This window comes from Pseudorca crassidens, chromosome 1, assembly GCF_039906515.1.
Source record: "Pseudorca crassidens isolate mPseCra1 chromosome 1, mPseCra1.hap1, whole genome shotgun sequence".
NCBI classification, from domain to species: Eukaryota; Metazoa; Chordata; class Mammalia; order Artiodactyla; family Delphinidae; genus Pseudorca; species Pseudorca crassidens.
This window is the reverse complement of record NC_090296.1, coordinates 114803352-114822433: the sequence shown is the minus strand read 5'-3', so window position 1 is coordinate 114822433 and position 19082 is coordinate 114803352. Positions and strand designations below refer to the sequence as shown.

At 53.3% G+C, this 19082-nt stretch overlaps 1 protein-coding gene across 4 annotated transcripts in view; it reads right to left on the bottom strand.

Moving 5' to 3' along the window:
- The window catches only part of SMAD6 (SMAD family member 6), a 147211-nt gene extending 137353 nt beyond the window's left edge, over nucleotides 1-9858 (bottom strand). For 2 of the 4 annotated variants that reach the window (XR_010946389.1, XR_010946388.1), the window contains exons 1-2: nucleotides 7894-9857; nucleotides 154-210 (exon numbers count right to left, since the gene is read on the bottom strand). Coding sequence is in view for 2 of the 4 variants with exons in the window: in XM_067751622.1 (XP_067607723.1) it covers nucleotides 154-210; nucleotides 7894-8701 (865 nt within the window). In the remaining 2 variants the exon portion in view is untranslated. Of the gene's footprint in view, nucleotides 1-153; nucleotides 211-7893 lie in introns of all 4 variants that reach the window. The other 2 variants (XM_067751622.1, XM_067751617.1) reach the window with 2 other exon arrangements.
- Nucleotides 9859-19082: the final 9224 nt, after the last annotated feature.

The window sequence follows — 19082 nt, the reverse complement described above, 5'->3', positions numbered from 1 at the left end:
TGTTTGTAAAACTTCACCCACCCCATTTCAAAGGCAACCAGGCTGGTGATCCCTCCCTCCCCTCCTTCTCTGGCCCTTCAGCACTGAGGCAGGGCCCTGTGGGAGCCTGGGAAGGAGGCACCTCCCCAAAGGTCAGAAGGAGGACACACTTACCCAGTGGCTTGTACTCGTCGCGAGGAGACAGCCGAGAGTAGGGGGGTGGTGGTGATTCTGGAAGACAGGAGACAACATGTCACTGCTGGGATGGGAGAGTTCACACATGGGGGTTCTACCTGCTTTTGATTATTGGTTTCCTCAAATAATAAACCCAGCTCCCAGGAACCCAGCACCTCTGCTGCCCCAGTCCCCTGGAACAGCACTGGCCAACAGGGAAAGCCACAAACTTGGGGTACAGACCTGGGCTCAATCCCTGCTCTGTCACCTTTGGCTGTGTGACCTCAGGCAAGTTACCTCACCTCTCTGAGCCTGTTTCCTCAGCTCTAAAATGGGGACAATAATCATAGAGACCTCCCAGGTTTGCCAGGAGGGCAAAAGGAAATAATGTATGTAAAATGCTCAATACAGCTCTTGGTACTGAAGAAAAATACCTCCACAAACAGTAACTATTGTTATTATAATGAGAGAAACAGGGGTACAGGGAAAGTCAAAGCTAAGGTGGCCTGTTAAAATACAGGATGCTTGGTTAAAGTTGAATTTTGGATATACATGGCATAAACTTTTAGCATAAGTATGTCCCTTGCAATATCTGGGACATACTTATACTAAAATATTATGTGCTGTTTACCTGAAATTCAAACTTAACAGGGAATTCTGTAATTTTCTTTGCTAAGTTTGGCAACTCTAGTCAGAACTGACTGACTGCAGAGGCCCACATAGACAGAGGAGCTCCCTTTCAAACAAATTACATTAGAGCAAATGACCTTCAGGGCAAGGAGGAGGACATGACTGGTTGGAACCCAGGAAGCCAAATCCAGCTCCCCCAATGGGAGACCTTAAACCAGTCACTGCCAGCTCTTGGCCTCAGTCTCCCCCTCTGTAAAGAGAAGGGGTGGTACACACAATCTCCGTGGCCTTCCAGATCAGACCCTCTGCGATTCTTTATTGTCTATGGTATTTTTCTTTGGGTTTCCTTTCATTTGCCTAAAATACTTGTCCTTAAAAACATATACTTTGTCTTCAGAAGAATTCCTTAGGCCTCTTGCTTTCTGGGAAGTAACAATTTGCTTAACTAAGTAACAATTTGCACGAATGAAATGACCCTTCATTTTCCTTAAAAGAAACTAAAGGCCATCAAATCGCAAACTAAAACAAACTCTCAGTGGTAGTAAAGTGGTAATAACTATTATTAGGCAGGTATCAGGAATGACACAAGGGGTAATAAGTGTTTTGCACAATTATAATAAGGCACAATTAGTCGCAGGAGCAGGCAGCTTCACCTCTTCCCCACCCCGGCTTTTCCAGCTAGAAATGACTTCAACAAAGTGAAGGCGCTGCAGTCTAAAAACAGGGAATCTTTTGTGGACTGGAGTTAGGGAGAAGGAAAATGAATCATGGATTAGCCACTGGGAGCGAAGCAAACATTTGCTGAATGTGTACCCTGTGTCTCTCTCTGTGCTGGGACCTTTCAATTTCATTCATTGTATTTTATTCTTTTGGACCTTAGGTACAGAGTGGTTAATCATGCTCATTGGGTGCCTATTTTCATTTCCTCCTTTCTTAAAAATAAATAAGATGACCATTATCATTCCCATTTCACAGATGAGAAGACTGACTTGCCCACTGTTCCCCAGCCAATCATGGTGGAGCTGGGATTTGAGCCCAGGCCTGACTCTGCTCTACACCCCAATGAGACAGGCAGTCAAGAGGCACCCTATCTTCTACCCCTTCATCCCAGCTGGGTCTGGTACATCATATGCACAGAAAGCGTTCAGTAAACAGATGTGGACAAAGACAATGGTGACAAGGATAATGGTAAAGTTGGGGGCATCAGTGGACGAAAGTGTGGAGAAAGAGGACCTATGGGGCCAAAAGGGTGACCCAAAGGAGACCTCAAACAAGACTCAAAGAGGGGGGCTATTTGCCTTCAGTAGGAGCCCCCTTATCCACCAGTCTTGGAGGGGCTACAGACCAGACTCTCAGGACAAGAGGCAAAATACAGGTAGGGCTAGCACTCCACAGGGAAAGAGAATTGAAGCCAATGCTCCCACTGTACAGAGGAGAAGACTGAGGCCTGAAGAGTAGAAGTGACTCCTTGAGGGCCAGACAGGGAGCTGGTGTAGAGGCAGAACCAGAGGCCAGGTATCCTGACCCCCAGCCTCATGTCCTTTCCACTACCCCACTAACTAATCAGAAGGTCTGCAACTCCTGTGTCCAGGTTCCTCTTGCAAACATCTAATTGGCTGAGGCCCAGGCCATACATAGTAGGGAGCTCTGGACATCTGCCCCCAGATCTGCCCCCCAAAGTGAAACCTGGCAGCAATGGGCTGTGGAAGCTGGAGTCAAGCCACTGTAATCAACCCCAGCATCTCTGCCTGGGGCTGCTTACCTGGGACCTGTAAAGGGGGGGCGGGGGGGACGGGGGCGGGAAGCTCATGAAGATCCCCCTCACAGGAGCCGTCTGGGCCTTGAGTGACACCCACCACCCATGCCCACACCTGGGCTGGGGGCTCTAATGCATGAGTGAGACAGAAAGCCAATCTACAGACTTGGGACATCAGACACACCCACCAGTGAGGAACTGCAAAGCTTTCAGGAGGGACTCTACCAGCACCCACACCCCCCTTCGTTCCAGCAAAACGATCTGCACAGAGATTGGAAGCACATCACTAACTTCCATCCTAGGCAAGTAAAAAGGAGACTGCACCCCAAGACACGGGGATTTAGAATGTCAGAGGTCCCCCCCAACTCAATTCCTTATTTTAACTGATGGGGCAAGTGGGGTGGAGGGAGGTAAAGGGCCCACTCAAGACCACACAGGGAGGCAGGAGATGTTATCCTTCTTCAGCTGAACAAAGGGGGAGGCCAGTTCAGGACCAACAGCAAGTTACTTTTTAAAAAAAACAACAGAGTTATCATTCACATACCTTAAGATCTACTCTTTTAAAATATACAATTCAGTGGTTCTTAGTACATTCAGAGTTGTGAGACCAATACCACCAACTAATTACAGAACATTTTCATCACCCCAAAAGGAACCCTGCCCCATTCACAGTCAGTCCCTATTCCCCCAACTCCCAAACCTCAGGCAACCACAAATCTACTGACTCTCCTCGCGGGTTTGCCTATTCTGGACGTTTCACACAAATGGATTCCTACAACAGAAGGCCTTTTGTGTCTGGCTTCTTTCACTTAGCATACTGGTTTCCAGGCTCTTCCATGCTGTCACTTCTATCGTACTTCATTCTTGTTTATGGCTGAATGGTATTCCACTGGGTGACTATAGCACACATTTTGTTTATCCATCTGTCAGCTAATGGACACTCGGACTGTTTCCACCTTTTGGCTCTCAGGAATAACGCTGCTATGAACAACACTGAGGAAGCTTTAACTGGCACCTCGGCCTCACTCCAACACATCCACCCTCCCTCCACAGATCTGGGAGGATGGAGCCCCAGGACATGAACTCAGGTGGGACAAAAGGTCCGAAGAGAAAGTGTAGGCTGCCTCCAGGCCCTCTGTCCACACTCCCGTCTTAGAAGCTATCTCAGTACTTAGAAAAGTTGTGTTGATTTCTAAATAATAACTTACGTTCTCTAAACTTTAAGGGGAGAACCCTTAGAGCCCTGCAGGCCTCTCAGAAAGAAATGATCATAGGCAGGAGGGAAGGAGGGAGGGAGGGAGGGAGGGAGAAAGAGAGATCAGAAACTCCAGCCCCCCCAGACAGCCAGCCTCAGGCATCAACTTCAGGAATCTCCTCCAACTTCCTTCAGAAGTGAGAGCAGTCAGCCAGGGGCCGAGTGTACCAGAAGGCTAGCGCTCAGCCCAATGCAGCTCAGGCTCTGGTTAGCCCCCAGGGGGGTACTTAGCCTTTCGGGATCTAGACCCTAATTCTAAAGCCAGAAGAGTTCACAGTCTCTCCCACTGCCTGGTAACCTTTCAGTTGAAGACATTACCTTCCACCCCGATCTGTGCAGCCTAGCATCTTGCTTTTAGGAAAGGTCCACGCGCCTCCCTGGACCTCCCAGCTTTCACCCTCCCAAGGGGTGCCCTCCTGGGTGCCTTTCCCCTCCAGCCCCAGGACCTGAAGGCTCAACCCCAAGGCCCAGGGTGGGAAACACAGAAGAGAAGCTCCTGGTGCTTTAAGGCCGGCAGAGCCTCATTGCCCAGATTCCCCCGGCAGCCAGATAAACAGCGCGGCAGGCTGGCGCCGGCAAGAGGCACACTGCACATTATCACCCCTTCCTCACCTCCAAGGAGGAGCTCGGAGGAGCAGGGCGGGCAGGGCCCAGGGGCCGCCAGAGGGGCCGCCAGAGGGGCGGGGCGGGGGCTTGGAAGCCCAACTTGAAATTGATCTCATTTCAAAGGGATAATGCCAGGCCAAATAAAAGGAAAACTTTCTAGCCCATTCTAATTCCTATAGTCCTGGCCTGGGAACCCTGTGTTTTCCTAGGCGGCCTCCTCCAGTCGTTTAGAAGTTCTCTCTCGCTCCGTCTCTCTTTCCCTGGCGCAATTTGGATAATAGTAATTTACTGAATATAATTACAGAAAAAAAAAAAGTGGTGAAGCAAAGAGCAGGAGATTTATTCCAAAGTTAATGGATACTTTCAGGAGAAAGGATCTCTATAAACACAGGTTAGAACTGTGATTAAAGTATTTCTCCACATTTCCGTCCACATAGGCACCAAGCTCAGCGAACTGGCTTTTCCAGGGACAGAAAGATACACCAGAGGGAGGGAAAGCTAGGGCCTGACTCCCACGGGAGCGGGAAGCCCAGGGCAGAGCTGGGCACACAGGACCCCACTTTCTGAGACAAGCATGGGGGAGAGGGCAGGCCTGTGTCACCTGGAATCCTCCCAGCAGACCCTCAGAGATTCTGTTCACCACTCCCTCGCTTTACAGATGAGAAAAGAGGCCCAAAGAGGGGAATTGGCCCCAATGCCCCAAAGCAAGTTGAAAGATGGAGCAGGGTTTGCCCTGAGCAGAAGGGGGCCGCACTGCCCAGAAAGGGGCCGTCTCACTAGGGATCCCTGTGGGGGCCTGGGGGGCACTGGGGGGGCGGTGGGTGTCCCTCAGTTGGCCCGCTGGGTGTTCCAGCGTACTCTCTATGGGTGTACCTGCCCCAGTGCCCCAGCCCTCTCCCCCAGAGCCCGGGAAGGAGCAGTCTCCTTATCAGGACGCGCACGGCTGAGCTCCAGCTATGCACCCGCCCAGCTCCGGGAGCCAGGCTGGCGGCCAGGAGGCGGCGGTGGGGTGGACAGCAAAGGGCTCCCCCAGTCCTCAGTCCAGGCGGCCCAAGCCATCAGGCATGGGATGGAGCAAGAGGGTCAGCGTGGTGCCTACCGGAAACTCTTCCCAGACCACCAGTGCTCCCAACGGCCCCCGGGGTGGCTTGAACGGGGCGTGGGGGGGCGGGGCTTCGGCAAACGAAGTAGCAGGAGAACAGGCACAGTCCCTGCAACAGCGCCTCCTTCTGGGAGGAGGAGAGGAGTCACGTGCCAATGCTTAGTCTGGAATTTGAGGTGGAGAACGTTTCTAGAGCCGCCTGCACTGACCCACAGAGAGACTAAGAGGAGAGGTTACTCCTCGAAGGTCAAGTTGTCGATACCGGCCGGGCAGAGCCTAGGACCAGGTCTATGGGTCAGAACCATTCCACTGCAGTTTGCCCATCAACTTAAAACTGCTCAAGGCCACCAAACTCAAACCAAGACCCAAGCTGACTTATCCAAGGAGTATGGGCAGGGTGGGTCCTGCCTGTCTCCAGTTTTCTTTACCCCACCCCTTCCCACCCTCACACCTGAGCCTGCCTGGTACCCTGACTCCCAGCAGGCCCTCTCCTCCTCCCCCTCGACACCCACCTCCCCTTACCCATCCATCCTCCAAGGCCCCACTCCAGGTTAGAGCTGTGAGGCTCCTAGAGGTGCTCCTGTTACATGCACACCCCACAGTGCTCTGAGAGTTCAGACCCTCTGGCCTGGCCCTGCTCCCCCCATCTCTGTCCCAACTCTCCCCCCCCCCCCCCCCCCCGCCACAACCCGAAGATTCTGTTTCCTGAGGGCATGGATCCTACTCATATTTCCACTCTCCCCACTACAGCACCCAGCATGCTGCCTGGCACAGAGTAAGTGCTCAACAAATATTCCCTAGCAGACTGATGTGGTGAGAGAGAAAATGCCCAGCGGGGCCTTCTAGAAGAGCAGAGGGGCCCCCACCAATTCTCTCCTCCTGAAAACGGGACCAGGGACAGGGCAACCACAAACAGGGCCCTCCTCCTCAGAGGCAGGGAGGAGCCAGGGTGGAAGAGGAGAGAAAGCCACTTCCAGGGAAAGCTGTCAGAAGAAGAACAAGGAACACAGAAAGCCCGCAGAGGGCCACAGGCCAGCGACTGCCCAAAGCCCCTGAGAATCAGGCCTGGAGTCGACCATGCGGGGCGCAGGGCAGCCAGATCAATGCTGCCTCTCCCCACCCCAGCCCCCATCAGTGCTCTCTCTTCAGGAACCACCAGTGAGGCACCGTCCTTCCCCTCCAGCCACCACCCCAGACACCAACAAGACACCTGGGACCAATCCATGCTTCTAGCCCCACCCTCCCCTTCCATGCTGGGAGTCAGGAGACCTGTGTGATCTGACCCTCTTAAATGCCCCCAGGCTAGGTGCTGCCTCTCTCCAGAGGAGCCAGGCCAGAGGAACTCAGAGCCTGCCCAGGTCCAACAGTCTATAACCCTCAGAGAGTCCCATCCCTGCAGAACCCCCAGTGCCACTTAAGATGCATACACCCAGAAGATGCTACAGGCTAAAAATGTGTGATCCCTGCAGTGCAAGGGAAGGGGGCGCTGGGGGGTGTGTGTGAGGATGCAAGCTTCCGGCCTGCCTGGAGTCTCCTTCTGTCCTCACCTCTGCTACAACACCCAGGGCCTGCTCAGGTAAGCAGGACTGGGTAGATGGTGTGTGCAGAAAAATCCCAAGAAGAGGACAAAGAAGGGGGGCAGTTCTCAAAAGTACTAAAATATCCAGCTTCCTTCCCTACCTAGACACCTCCAGGACCCTCAGCTCTCTAGAAAAGCTGGGCACAGGATTGAGAATGACGATGACAGAAGGTCCTGGCATTGGACACCCAAGGGATGCTGGCAACAATCAAGAGGCAAGAGAGCAAGAGGGTGGTCTCCACTCTGAGGAGGGTTACCCCGCAAAAGCTTTGCTCCTCAGTATAGACAGGAACAAGTAGGACAGTTTACAAACACTTTGGACTCTAGCCATGAACTGCCTACACCCAATTTCACGACATATATCTACCTGGATACGACAAAGCATAATATACCGTAGGTATAGGCATATGCACACAAATGCTACAGGCCCGGGCACGGACTGGGGGTAAATGGGCTTGAAGGAGGGGGGCGCTCAAGTCTTTGGCCTCTTCTAGACCTGCCCTCCTCTTCCACCGTCTGGAAAGCCGGAGCCTGCCTCAGGTCCCTTTAGCTGAAGAGAAAACTCCAACGCGCACCCTTCTGAGTTTGCCGGAGCCTTAAGACGAAGTTGCCGTGTGCGCCCACATCCCCACTCCCCGGCTTTCCTGCCAGCGTCAGGCGCCTCCACTGGGAGCTCCCAAGCTCCAGGGGCACCCGGGGGAGCACCCTCAGCTCCGCCCGCCCGCCCGCCAGAGGTGTCAAGGAGAGACAGGAGGCCGCGGAAGGGGGCGGGAAGGGAAACCCCGAGGGCCCGCCGGGCGCGGCGCGCTCACCTGGCCCGCAGAGCCGGCTGAAGTGGTAGGGGTTGCAGCACACGGTGGGGCCGTCGGCGGCGGCGGCGAAGCTGTGGCAGCCGCACAGGGGCTTGAGCTCCACGGCGTGCTGCAGGTCGGGCCAGCGGAAGAGGCGGCCGAGCAGCAGCTGCGGCGGCGCGGGCTGGCCGCCCAGGCGGAGGTCCGCGCGCGGCACCAGCACGCAGCCGCCCGGCACGCCGCCGCGGGACTCCACCGCCTCCAGCAGCGTGTCCAGCGAGCGCTCCTTGAGCCGCTTCAGCAGCGAGTACGTGACCGTCTTGAGCTCCTGCTCGAGCAGCAGCAGCCGCGAGCGGGCTTCACGACTCCGCCCGCCGCCCGTCGGCTCCAGGGCCGCCCCGGCCAGGGGGTCGCCGGCGTCCCGGGGCGCGCCGGCGGCGTCCCGCTCCGAGAAAAGACAGCAGGTCACCGTCTCGCAATCACTTTCGGGCAGCCAGCCCCGGCCTCCCGGCTCCGCCACGTCCAGCGGGGAGCCCCCAGAGCCGGCCCCCGGCTCCGACATGGGCCTCGGGGGGCCCCCTGCGCGCCGGCGCCTCCCAGCGCCCTGGGCGCCTCGCTGTCCCACCGCGTCCCGGGGCCGCCTCAGGGCTACCGGGCGGACTTCGGGGCGGCCGCAGCCTCCGCCTTCTCGTGCCCGCGGGGCCGGCTCAGCTCGGCTGCCCACGCTCCCATCCTCGTCGCCGCCGCCGCCGCTGCCTTCCTCCCGGTCGGGGACCACACGACTTCGCCAAAGTCGCCGCACCAGCCCCGAGCGTTTGGACCTGAACATACGATATCCTTTGGCGCCGGGGGTGGGGGGGAGGCGGTCTCCGGTTACCGGGGGTCCGTTTCCTCAGCGAGGCGCCGGCTGCGCGAGCCGCAGCCCCACATGAAGCTCTGCCGCCGGGCGCCGTGCAGACCGCGCACAGCCTGTCGTCGAAGGGGCGCCGCAGGGCTGCAACATGAGGGAGCTCGCCAGGGCAGGACGGCGGGGAACGCGCGCACGCCGAGCCGCACTCCGCGCTCGGCCCGCGACTACATGGACCCCGGCGCCCGGGCAGCTCAGCAACTCCAGCCCCGGCGCTTCAGAGGGACTGCAGACTGCGCGCCGCCAGCAAGACCCCGCATGGGCCGGAGAGCCTTCAAAAGTTACGCGGCTGGTCCATGAGCACAAAGCGCTCGCGCCGAACCCCCCAAATGTGTCTGGGAAGCCCTGCCTTTAAAACCCAAGCACTTCACTACATGGGCTTTTCCTGCAGGATCCGAAAGGCAGGCTTGTTGATACCCTCGACTTCCTTCTTACTCCCTGCAGAAAGAAAAAAAGAAAAAGAAAAAAAGGAAAGAAAGAAAAAGAAACCCGAAACAAAACCAAAATCCCTGGAATTGCATGCACGAAAAGCCAACTCCGTCTCAGGTCCCAGGCGCTAGATGCACTTGGAGCGAATTTCTCCAGAACGCGGGTGTCAACACATGAGTGGAAACTGTAAAAATCCCAAAGAGCTGCTGGGAATCCTTAATTAAAAATGCAATCCACCGAGGCAGAGGTCGTAGCCCGCCCCACGCTGCGCTCGGACGCCCCGGACGCTGCGGCTGCAGAGGTCGCCCCCCTCCCCCCTCCACAAAAAGTGCCTCCCGGTGGCCCCGTGGTCCCGGCGAGGTCTGGCGAGGCAGCGCCCGGCGGCTCTTTCTCTCGGCTCGTCTCCCTCGCTCGCTCCCCCGCTCGGCTCTCTCTTTTTTGTTCTCCTCAAACGCACACTGAGGGCCCCCGGAGGAGCGCCGCGGAGTCATTGGCTGCCTCCCATCATATGCCAGTCTAGACACTTTGGCGGCTCCGCGGCGCTGATTGTTGCGCAAACAAGGTTTCAAGTTTCTTAACTCTTAAAGGAGAACACGTCCCATTGCAGGGCCCGAGGCTCCGAGGGGCCGGCTCCCGGGGCGGGCCGAGCCCCGGCCCCCGCCCCACGCTTGCCCCAGCCCCCCCGCCTCGGGCCTGACAGCGCCCACGGCCTGCTCTCTGGCTCGCGTGCGCCGCGGGCACGGATGCGAGCGCGCGCTCGCACACACACACACACACACACACACACACACGCGGTTACACAAACCACGGGCGGGCTTCTCGAGGGCTCGGCGGACTCTCTAAGACTCGGACACAAACGGGGCGCTTTGCCTCTCCCTGGCTTGTGCACAAACTTACAAACACACATTGCACTTTAGAATTGGTACAAACCCCCATCCCAGGGAAGGCTAATAAAAATGGGTGTGCGTGTATGCTTTCCTGGCTTGCGTCTCTTGGGAGCAGGGGGCGGCTGATTTGTTGGAGTAGCGGGAGCTAGCGTGATAGCACGAGGTTTCCACACCCCCTGCGCGAAGTCAGGGGTTGGCCGCCCGGCCAACCGAGGGGCGTGGAATGCCTCGCGCAGCGGGATTCTAGGCTTGCTCGAGGTAGGGGAGTTGCAGAGGGTGGGGTAGAGGCGGAGAAGGTCTTCTCTCGGGCTCCTCTCGGTCGCCAAGTCTCTTTACCTCGGAGCTAGGCGGGCCGCCAGCCGTCCCGGGGCTGGGCGACTCCTCCACCCCCTTCCCTTCCCCAGTTTATTCTCTGCACCACGAAGAGGGATGTGGGTAGGGCTCGTGATTTCCCCAGCGACGTTTCACCATGGCAATGGGGGTGGGTTGGGGGGCCGGGGCCCGCCTGATCCGGGGCGAGCTGGTGGGAGCGCGGCGGCAGCAGCTAGCCACCCGGCGAGGTAAGGGTTAAGGCCGCTCTTGCCCCTGGAGCCGGCGCGGCGGGGTACCTCCTCGGGCGCTCCTGCTAGTCCGAGGGTGGCAAAAGTTCAAGCTTGTAAAGTCGGGATTGGCCCCGCGCGGAGGGAAAAAAGGCCTGGTCCCCCCTCCCACCCCGGGCGCGGCGCCGATTGGCCGGGCCACTGAGCGGGCACCGCCCTCTCCCCGGCGCGCGGCGGCCCCGCCCCCGGCATGGTGTCCCGCCCCTTTCCGGGCAAGAACCAGACCAGCACTGAATGAAAGAAATTCCGCTACTCTCATTGGCCCGCGGCTGGACGCCATTCCCCCCGCCGGGGCCGAGGGTTTGCAGGCGCGCGGGTCTCCCTCGGGAGTTCCCACGTGTGGGACTGGCCTTGTGAGCGTGCTGCGGTGCTAGTCCCCGGGCGGGCCCAAGTTGTGTGTGCGCTGGGGGAAGGCCGGTGTTTGCAGGAAGGACTTAGAACCCTTTGCTGAGCTTTACCTGGAGCCAGGTACTGTTCGCTCCGCTCCCTCTGGGAGAGGCGTTTACTCTCGCGAATGGAGGGCCGGACTGAGAAGCTTCCCAACCCTCATCCCCTTCTTCTTTGGCCCAATCAAAATAGCTGTCTTGGCCTCCGTTTGAAAAACGGAGATGATGATGCCTGCCCTGCCTTCTTCACAGAACCATGAGGATCCTAGGAGACAGTGCCTTTTAAGTGCACAAGTCCTAAGCAAACAGGGTGAATTTTCACAAGTGAACAAAACACCTGTGTAAGCAACACCTAGAGGACAACGGATCTTGTGGCCCCTTTTCAGTCACTTCTGACCCCTGGGGAAATGAATGCGTCTTAAAATGCAAGGAGAAACTTAATGTGATGTAAAGTGTTTTCTTTCATCAGGGTATCTGCTGGTTTGGCTGTGGATTACAATAATAGCTTGTGCTTACTATGGGCAAGGCTATGTTCCAAGCAAGCATTACAAAGATTTTAGTCATTCTCACAACAATCCTATTAGTACTATTATCTCCATTTCACAGATGAGGAAACTGAGAAACAGGAACTTACTCATTTAATTTGCCACTGAAATGAAGATAGTCTTGAAACTGCTAAGATACTAAAACCAGAGAGGCATAAACCAGTATGTGCTCTTACCCCAACAGCTAGAAAGTGGTGTGGGTCTGTGTTGCCGGAGCACACCGTTCAGGACACTGCTTTCCAAAATGTGGTCCACTGGACCTGCTGAATCAAAGTGTTGTGGGCTGAGGCCCCAGACTCCATATAACAACACTTTAGGGGTAGGCATGGTTATTCACCACTAATTTACATTAAAGGACGCTGAGGCACAAAGACCTTAAGTAACTTGCACAAGCTTGTAGTTAGTGGCAGAGGTTGGATTTGAACCCATTGGCTAGGGGAAGAGGTATGTGTGTGTGAGGGGAAGCAAAAGGAAAAGGATAGTAGGTGGATGGATTACCTCTCAGGGCTTCCACAAATGCTCAGCACCCCTGGATGCAAATCTGTGAACTGTGACTCCTTCCCCCTCCATTCCCCCATACCTCCCTAAGGTACCAGGGCATCCCTTTCTGCAGGGTTCCTGGTGGAGCACCCTGAGGGATGTCAGGCCTGTGCTTGGGGCCTCAGGCCGAGGAGAGACTGAAGTAGGAAACTTCCTGGGGAGGGCTGCCTTCTTCCCTGGGCAGTAATTTGGACAAAGTTTGCCTTCTGCTCCTGCTCATCCAGAGATGTGGCATTGAGGGTGGGGTGCCATTAGGTGCCAGCTGGATGACACCTGAAGAGCATGAAAACCAGAGTCTAGTAGGCCTGAGTTCAGTACTGACCCTACTTAACCTCCCTCGCCTCTATAAGCCTCGGGGTTCTCATCTGTAAAATGGGAATAGGAATCATGCTACAGTTGGTTACCAAAGTTAAATGACATGAGGTCCCGGAGTCATCCCTCATTCCAGGAAGACCAAGTCTCAATGGAGATAGTATCTGGAAGAGAAGGATGGTGAAAGTCAGTCCCACTGTCCTTGGATTCCAGGGCCCATCCAGCCTAGCACCTGCCTGTGTTGTGACCACTAGAGGGTGTGTGTGGCAGTGCCCAGAGGGCAGGGCCTCAGAGCTTCAGCCTAGGGCACCCTCCTAAACTGCCCCTCTGGAGAACAAGCTCAAATTCCCTGAGGGTGCAGGAAAGGAGAAAGGTAGGGTCCCAGCTGCTGCTCCTCAGGTCTCTGCAGCCAGGTTATTCACAAAGTAACTCACAAAGAAATAACTCTAACCCCTGAGATTTAAATCTGCCCCCTCCCCATTATTCTAATATTCCCCCAAAGTACCCTGTGTTTTCTCACAGTTCATAAACCCATGCAACCCTGTGTCCATTCTCCTCTGCCTCTGGAATGTAAGCCCCACGTGGTTAGAGATGGTGAAACTGTCAGGCACAGGCCACCCACAGACCCACTGAGCGAGTCAGAAACAGGCCATTTGATGCCACTCTGTCTGTACCATCAAAGAAGCTAATTCACACAAGACAGCACCTGCCCTATTTCTTCTCCCCAGTCCTTAGCATAACACCTGTCACATAGCAGGCACTTAATATTTGTGACATGATTGGATTAAAACCCCTCACTTCACCAAGCTCCATGCTCATCATCATCCCATACCAAACACTTATATGCACTATCTCATCAAATCCCCCCAACAGCATAATGAGGAAGTTCTTATTCTTAAACAATCCATTTTTTTAGAGAAGGAAACAGAGAGGTTAAGTAATTTGTCTTTGGTCACACAGCCAACAAGTGGCAGAGATGGGACTTTAACCCCAGGCTGCTTGAGTTGAATGTTCATCTTCTGAATATCTGACCCTAGAAAAGAAAACATGGTCTTTTGCCCTTGGGATGTTTCCACATTAGCTGGGAATTCACAAGGTATGAAACAGCAGAAATAATACAAGGCAGAACTTGCTTCTTGGTGGTGGGAAGAGGCAGGCTCTAGGGGCCACTGCTTATGAACAGAGGCATTACAGAGGGAGTCTGGGCCACCTCTTACTATGGTGAGATGAACTGGCAGGGAGACTGACTCATCCTAGCCCACTTCACAGAAAACGAATGGATAAACCAAGGCTTCACTTATTAACTCTCAGGAGAAATACTATAGGCCCAACTGGCTAAGTGGTATTGTCTGCCCCTTTAGAAAGTAAATCTAATTGGCCAACATGGTCCCAAATGGGGGAGCTGGGGTACCCTTTGGTGGCAGACAACCCTTCTGAGACTTTGATGAGTGCTTTGGACCCTTTCTCTCTTGAAAAATGCACATGTGCACGAATGGAACTTTGTATTCACCCACATGACATGTACTCATCGAGCTCCTATTGGGTGCCAAGCCATGTTCTAGGTGCTAGGGATCCTGCAGCAAGCAAAAACAAAAATTCCCGAGCTCAAGGAGTCTAGTGGGAGGACAGACAGACCATAAACAAAATCATCAGGTATCCAGCATCTTGGAAGATAAAGATGCCAAGGTTAAAAATGGAACAGAGAAGAGGAGACAGAAATGCCAGGAGAGGGTAGATGTGGTTCAGAAAAAGTGGTCAGGGAATGCTTCTCTGGGAAGGTGACATTTGAGCAAGGTCTTGATGGTGAAGGGAACCTCTCTGACACTATCTGGGGGAAGAATGTTCCAGGCTCAGAGAACAGCAAGTGCAAGGGTCCTGAGGTGGTAGCATGCCTGGCATGTCCCAGACCATCAAAGAGGTGATGAGATGGGAGAAATACTAGCGGGAGGGGGCATGCAGATTATAGGGTCGCACAGGCCATTGGTGGGTCTTTGGCTTGTCCTCTGAGCTGGGAGCCCCTGGAGGTTCTGAGAGGGGGAGGGACATATCTGCCTTCTGTTTTAACTGGCTCCCCCTAGTTGCCATATGGAAAACAGACTGCAGGGGCAGGGCGGGGAGCGGGGCCTGGTGGGAGACTGTTGCAGTGGCCCAGGAGAAGCCATGCTGGCGTGGGAGAAGAGGTCAGATCCTGGACATATTGAAGATAGAACCAGCATGACTTACATTACATATTTGAGAGTGCGAAAGAACATCTGAACAGTGTAGACATGTTATTGACACTTATTTACTTAATTTTTAAAATCAGTTCACCACTTTTTTTTTTTTTTTTTTTTTTGCGGTACGCGGGCCTCTCACTGTCGTGGCCTCTCCCATTGCAGAGCACAGGCTCCGGACGAGCAGGCTCAGCGGCCACGGCTCACGGGTCCAGCCGCTCCGCGGCATGTGGGATCTTCCCGGACTGGGGCACGAACCCGTGTCCCCTGCATCGGCAGGCGGACTCTCAACCACTGCGCCACGAGGGAAGCCCCAGTTCACCACTTTTATTTAGCCTTGTCATAAGCAGTAATAGCCATGGAGTCACAGATGTGCTAGTTATATTTATCACTTTTAAATAAATACATAAAATAGAAAGTTTATCTGTGTATCACCTGAAATTATCCTAATATCCACCTGGATATATGCAATGTTGGGAACACCAGTTTAACCAATACCTACCCTCACCCACTTTTAGGCTTTTTTGTTTGTTTGCTTTTTCCTACACTCTCTCAGAGACAAGGATTTTTCCTGGTCCTGTCTATAATTATGGGACCTATTACCATAGCCCCTATGAATCAAATGCCGATTTTACTATTGCCACTCCAGGCAGCCTGTGCTTGGGTAGCACAGAGTAATGGTTCTTAACCATCACTTTATTGAACCAAACAGACCTTGGTGCAAATCCTGTTCAGCTACCTCTTAGCTGTGTGACCTTGGGCAACTTCCTTAATTTCCTACAACAACCCCCAATAGGGGCCTATTATTATTCCCAGGTTATGGGGAGCCTGAGACTTAACTGGTAATAATAATATTGGGAGATTGTTTTGAAGATTCAAATGCTTAGCCCAGTGTCTGGCACCTAATAAATGCTCAGTAAATGGGAGCTATTATTATTGAAATAAGCAAGGAGTTAGTTGTTACCAGGTTAAGCCATTCAACTAACAACCAACTAACCTCAGGGAGACTCAGTTTCCTCATCAATAAAATGGACCTGCTTGGGGACTTGCCTGGCAGTCTGGTGGTTAAGACTCCGCGCTTCCAGTGCAGGGGGTGTGAGTTCAATCCCTGGTTTGGGAACTAAGGTCCCACATGCTGCACGGCCAAAATTTTAAAAATAAATAATTTAAAAATTAAAAAAAAAAAAAGGACCTGCTCGACTGTGGTAGGAGTTAAATAAGGTCCTGGCACACTGTAGGACTCAGCAGCTCCAGAGAATCGAGAGAAACTTCCCTTCTCAATGCTATTGGTCACACCCCTCGGGCTGCACTTAACCCTCCACTGTCTAAATAGCCTAAATAGCTCAAAGCAGAATAGGGCAGGGAGGGGGGCCAGGGCAGATTCTAGAACCAGGAAAGGAGGGTGATTTGCCCAAGATCACAGTGCCGCTTGGAGGGAGCCGGAAGTTGATCTGAGGTTTTCCAGCTCCCAGGGCTCTTTGCCTCTTATCCCAGTGCTTAAGGCTTCTCATCCCAACTGCACAGTGTACACAGTACAGGAGGTAAAAGGGCAGCCTTGGGGTCAGACTGCCTAGTCTTAATCCTGGCTCTGCTGCTTCTAGGGTGGCCTCTGTCACTTTACCTTTAACTCCTCTCTGAGTTTCAGTTTCCCCGTCTGTAAAATAGGTTTAATAACAATAGTACGTACCTCAAAGGGTCATTGTATTGATTGAGATCATACATGCAAAGCATTTAGAGCCGCTACTGTTATTCTGCTCCTTGTGGATGTCATAGGAGAGGGCAACGCCCTGCACATTATCAGGTTTCAGAAATACCAGGTGAATGAATGAACAGAGGCGTGGATGAGTGAAGTGCAGCAAGTCTCCTGGTGGTTAAGAGGGCTGAAGGCAGTTACACAGAGACCAGGGTGAGGACTGTAGCTTTGCTGCAGTGAAACTGGATTGCCTGCATCCATCCTTCTCAAACTGGGCGGACCCCTCGAAATCAAAGGATTTTTCTGGAGGGCTAATTTGACTCAAAGCTGTTAGAAAAACTTACTTGTTTAAAAATAATTTATTTATTTTTGGCTGCGTTGGGTCTTCGTTGCTGTGTGCGGGCTTTCTCTAGTTGTGGCGAGTGGGGGCTACTCCTTGTTGCAGTGCACGGGCTTCTCATTGCAGTGGCTTCTCTTTGTTGCGGAGCACAGGCCCTAGAGCACATGGGCTTCAGTAGTTGTGGCATGCAGGCTCAGTAGTTGTGGCTCACAGGCTCTAGAGCACAGGCTCAGTAGTTGTGGCACACGGGCTCAGTTGCTCCGCAGCGTGTGGGATCTTCCCGTGTCCCCTGCATTGGCCAGCGGATTCTTAACCACTGCGCCACCAGGGAAGTCCCAAGAAACTTACTTTATATTATATTTGTAATACATCCCGTTTTAATGTTAAAGCTAACCTAGATATATCAGGGAATAGTATGCAAAATGGAGGCTTTTTTTTTTATTTTTGCGGTACGCGGGCTTCTCACTGCTGTGGCCTCTCCCGTTGCAGAGCACAGGCTCCGGACGCGCAGGCTCAGCGGTCACGGCTCACGGGCCCAGCCGCTCCGCGGCATGTGGGATCTTCCCGGACCGGGTCACGCACCCGCGTCCCCTGCATGGGCAGGCGGACTCTCAACCACTGCATCACCGGGGAAGCCCGGAGGCGTTTTTTTGAACAGAGATGAGAGACTTCTAAAGAATGTCACAGTCATTGTGAGCAGCATCAGATCATGAGCCCCGGCCTGAGCCCAGGCCTCCTGGAGGAAGCTCACAACCCTCAGGAGCCCTCATTTCAGAGACAATGCCAGGGAATATGGCTCAGTTTGGTTCTTGGCTATAATTCAACTGCCTGTTTCTACACTTGCTATGGGCTAAAGGCCTTTAGTGCAGGGAGCCTGTCCTTCAGAGACTGGGAGTTTACTGGAAGAAACATTGGCATTCAATCATTCCTCCACACCACGGCCAGAGAGAGGCTTCTAGCATTTCTCTCACCATGAGGCTACCACATTGAGAACCCTTCAATGGAGCCCCATGACCAACAGATCAAAGAGTCACTTCCCAGCCCTGTTAGGTGCAGCTTCCATCTCATTTCCCCTCCCACCACATGGACCCTGAACAAGAGAAGGCCTGCTCCCCAGCACACCCCAAAGTTCCCCTGTGACACCTGGCCTTTGCACATGCTGGTTCACCTACCTGCAGTGCCCTTCCTTCTTTTCCTCCCAGCAAACATTTTCTTCCTCTCTCCCGAGTGACAGGCCCATGGCTGTCTTCCTTGCACTGCCCTGGCATCTGTCCAGCCCTCCTTCCCAGGGCTGCAAGTGATCTGTCCCAACCTGAGAGCCCCCGAAGAGCAAAGCCTGAGTGCTCCTCACCTCCGTACCCCTAGCCCAGCACCCAGGAGGTGGTCCAGAAATTGTTTGGGGAGGAGGGATTTAATTTAGATAAGTATGGCCACATTGGCCTCCCCATGGAGGTTGTACCAACTTCCCCTCCCTGCACAATGTCCACATCTCTTGACGCTGTGATTCCATTCTAAACAGACATACAGATGTGCTTGCACATAGTGAAAAAAGTATATATACAGTTACTTAACGCACAACTGGAAGAGTGGGGAGTTATGCTCCGTAAGGTTACTTTATAACAGAGATTGGAAACAAACTTATCAATAGAGGATCTAGTTAAATCAATTATGGTATATCATCCAGCTGTTGAAAAAGAATGAGGCAGCCCTCAGTATGAAAAGATCAAAATATTAAGTGACCAAAAACAAACAACTCAGTGAAAAAATGGGCAGAAGACCTAAATACACATTTCTCCAAAGAAGACACCCAGATGGCCAACAGGCACACGAAAAGATGCTCAACGTCGCAAATTATTAGAGAAATGCAAATCAAAACCACAAAGAGGCTATCATCAAATGACTTTCATTAAAAAATCTACAACTAATAAATGCTGGAGAGGGTCTGGAGAAAAGGGAGCCCTCCTGCACTGTTGGTGGGAATGTAAATTGGTACAGACACTACGGAGGACAGTATGGAGGTTCCTTAAAAAACTAAAAATAGAACTACCATATGATCCAACAATCCCACTCCTGGGCATATATTTGGAAAAGATGAAAACTCTAATTCAAAAAGACACATGCACCCCAATGTTCATAGCAACACTATTTACAATAGCCAAGACATGGGAACAACCCAAGTGCCCATCAACAGACGACTGGTTTAAGATGTGATGTATGTATATACACACACACACACACACACACAAACACACACAATGGAATATTACTCAGCCATAAAAAAGAAAGAAATATTGCCATTTATATCAACATGGATAGACCTAGAGAATATCATACTAAGTGTGGTCAGACAGAGAAAGAC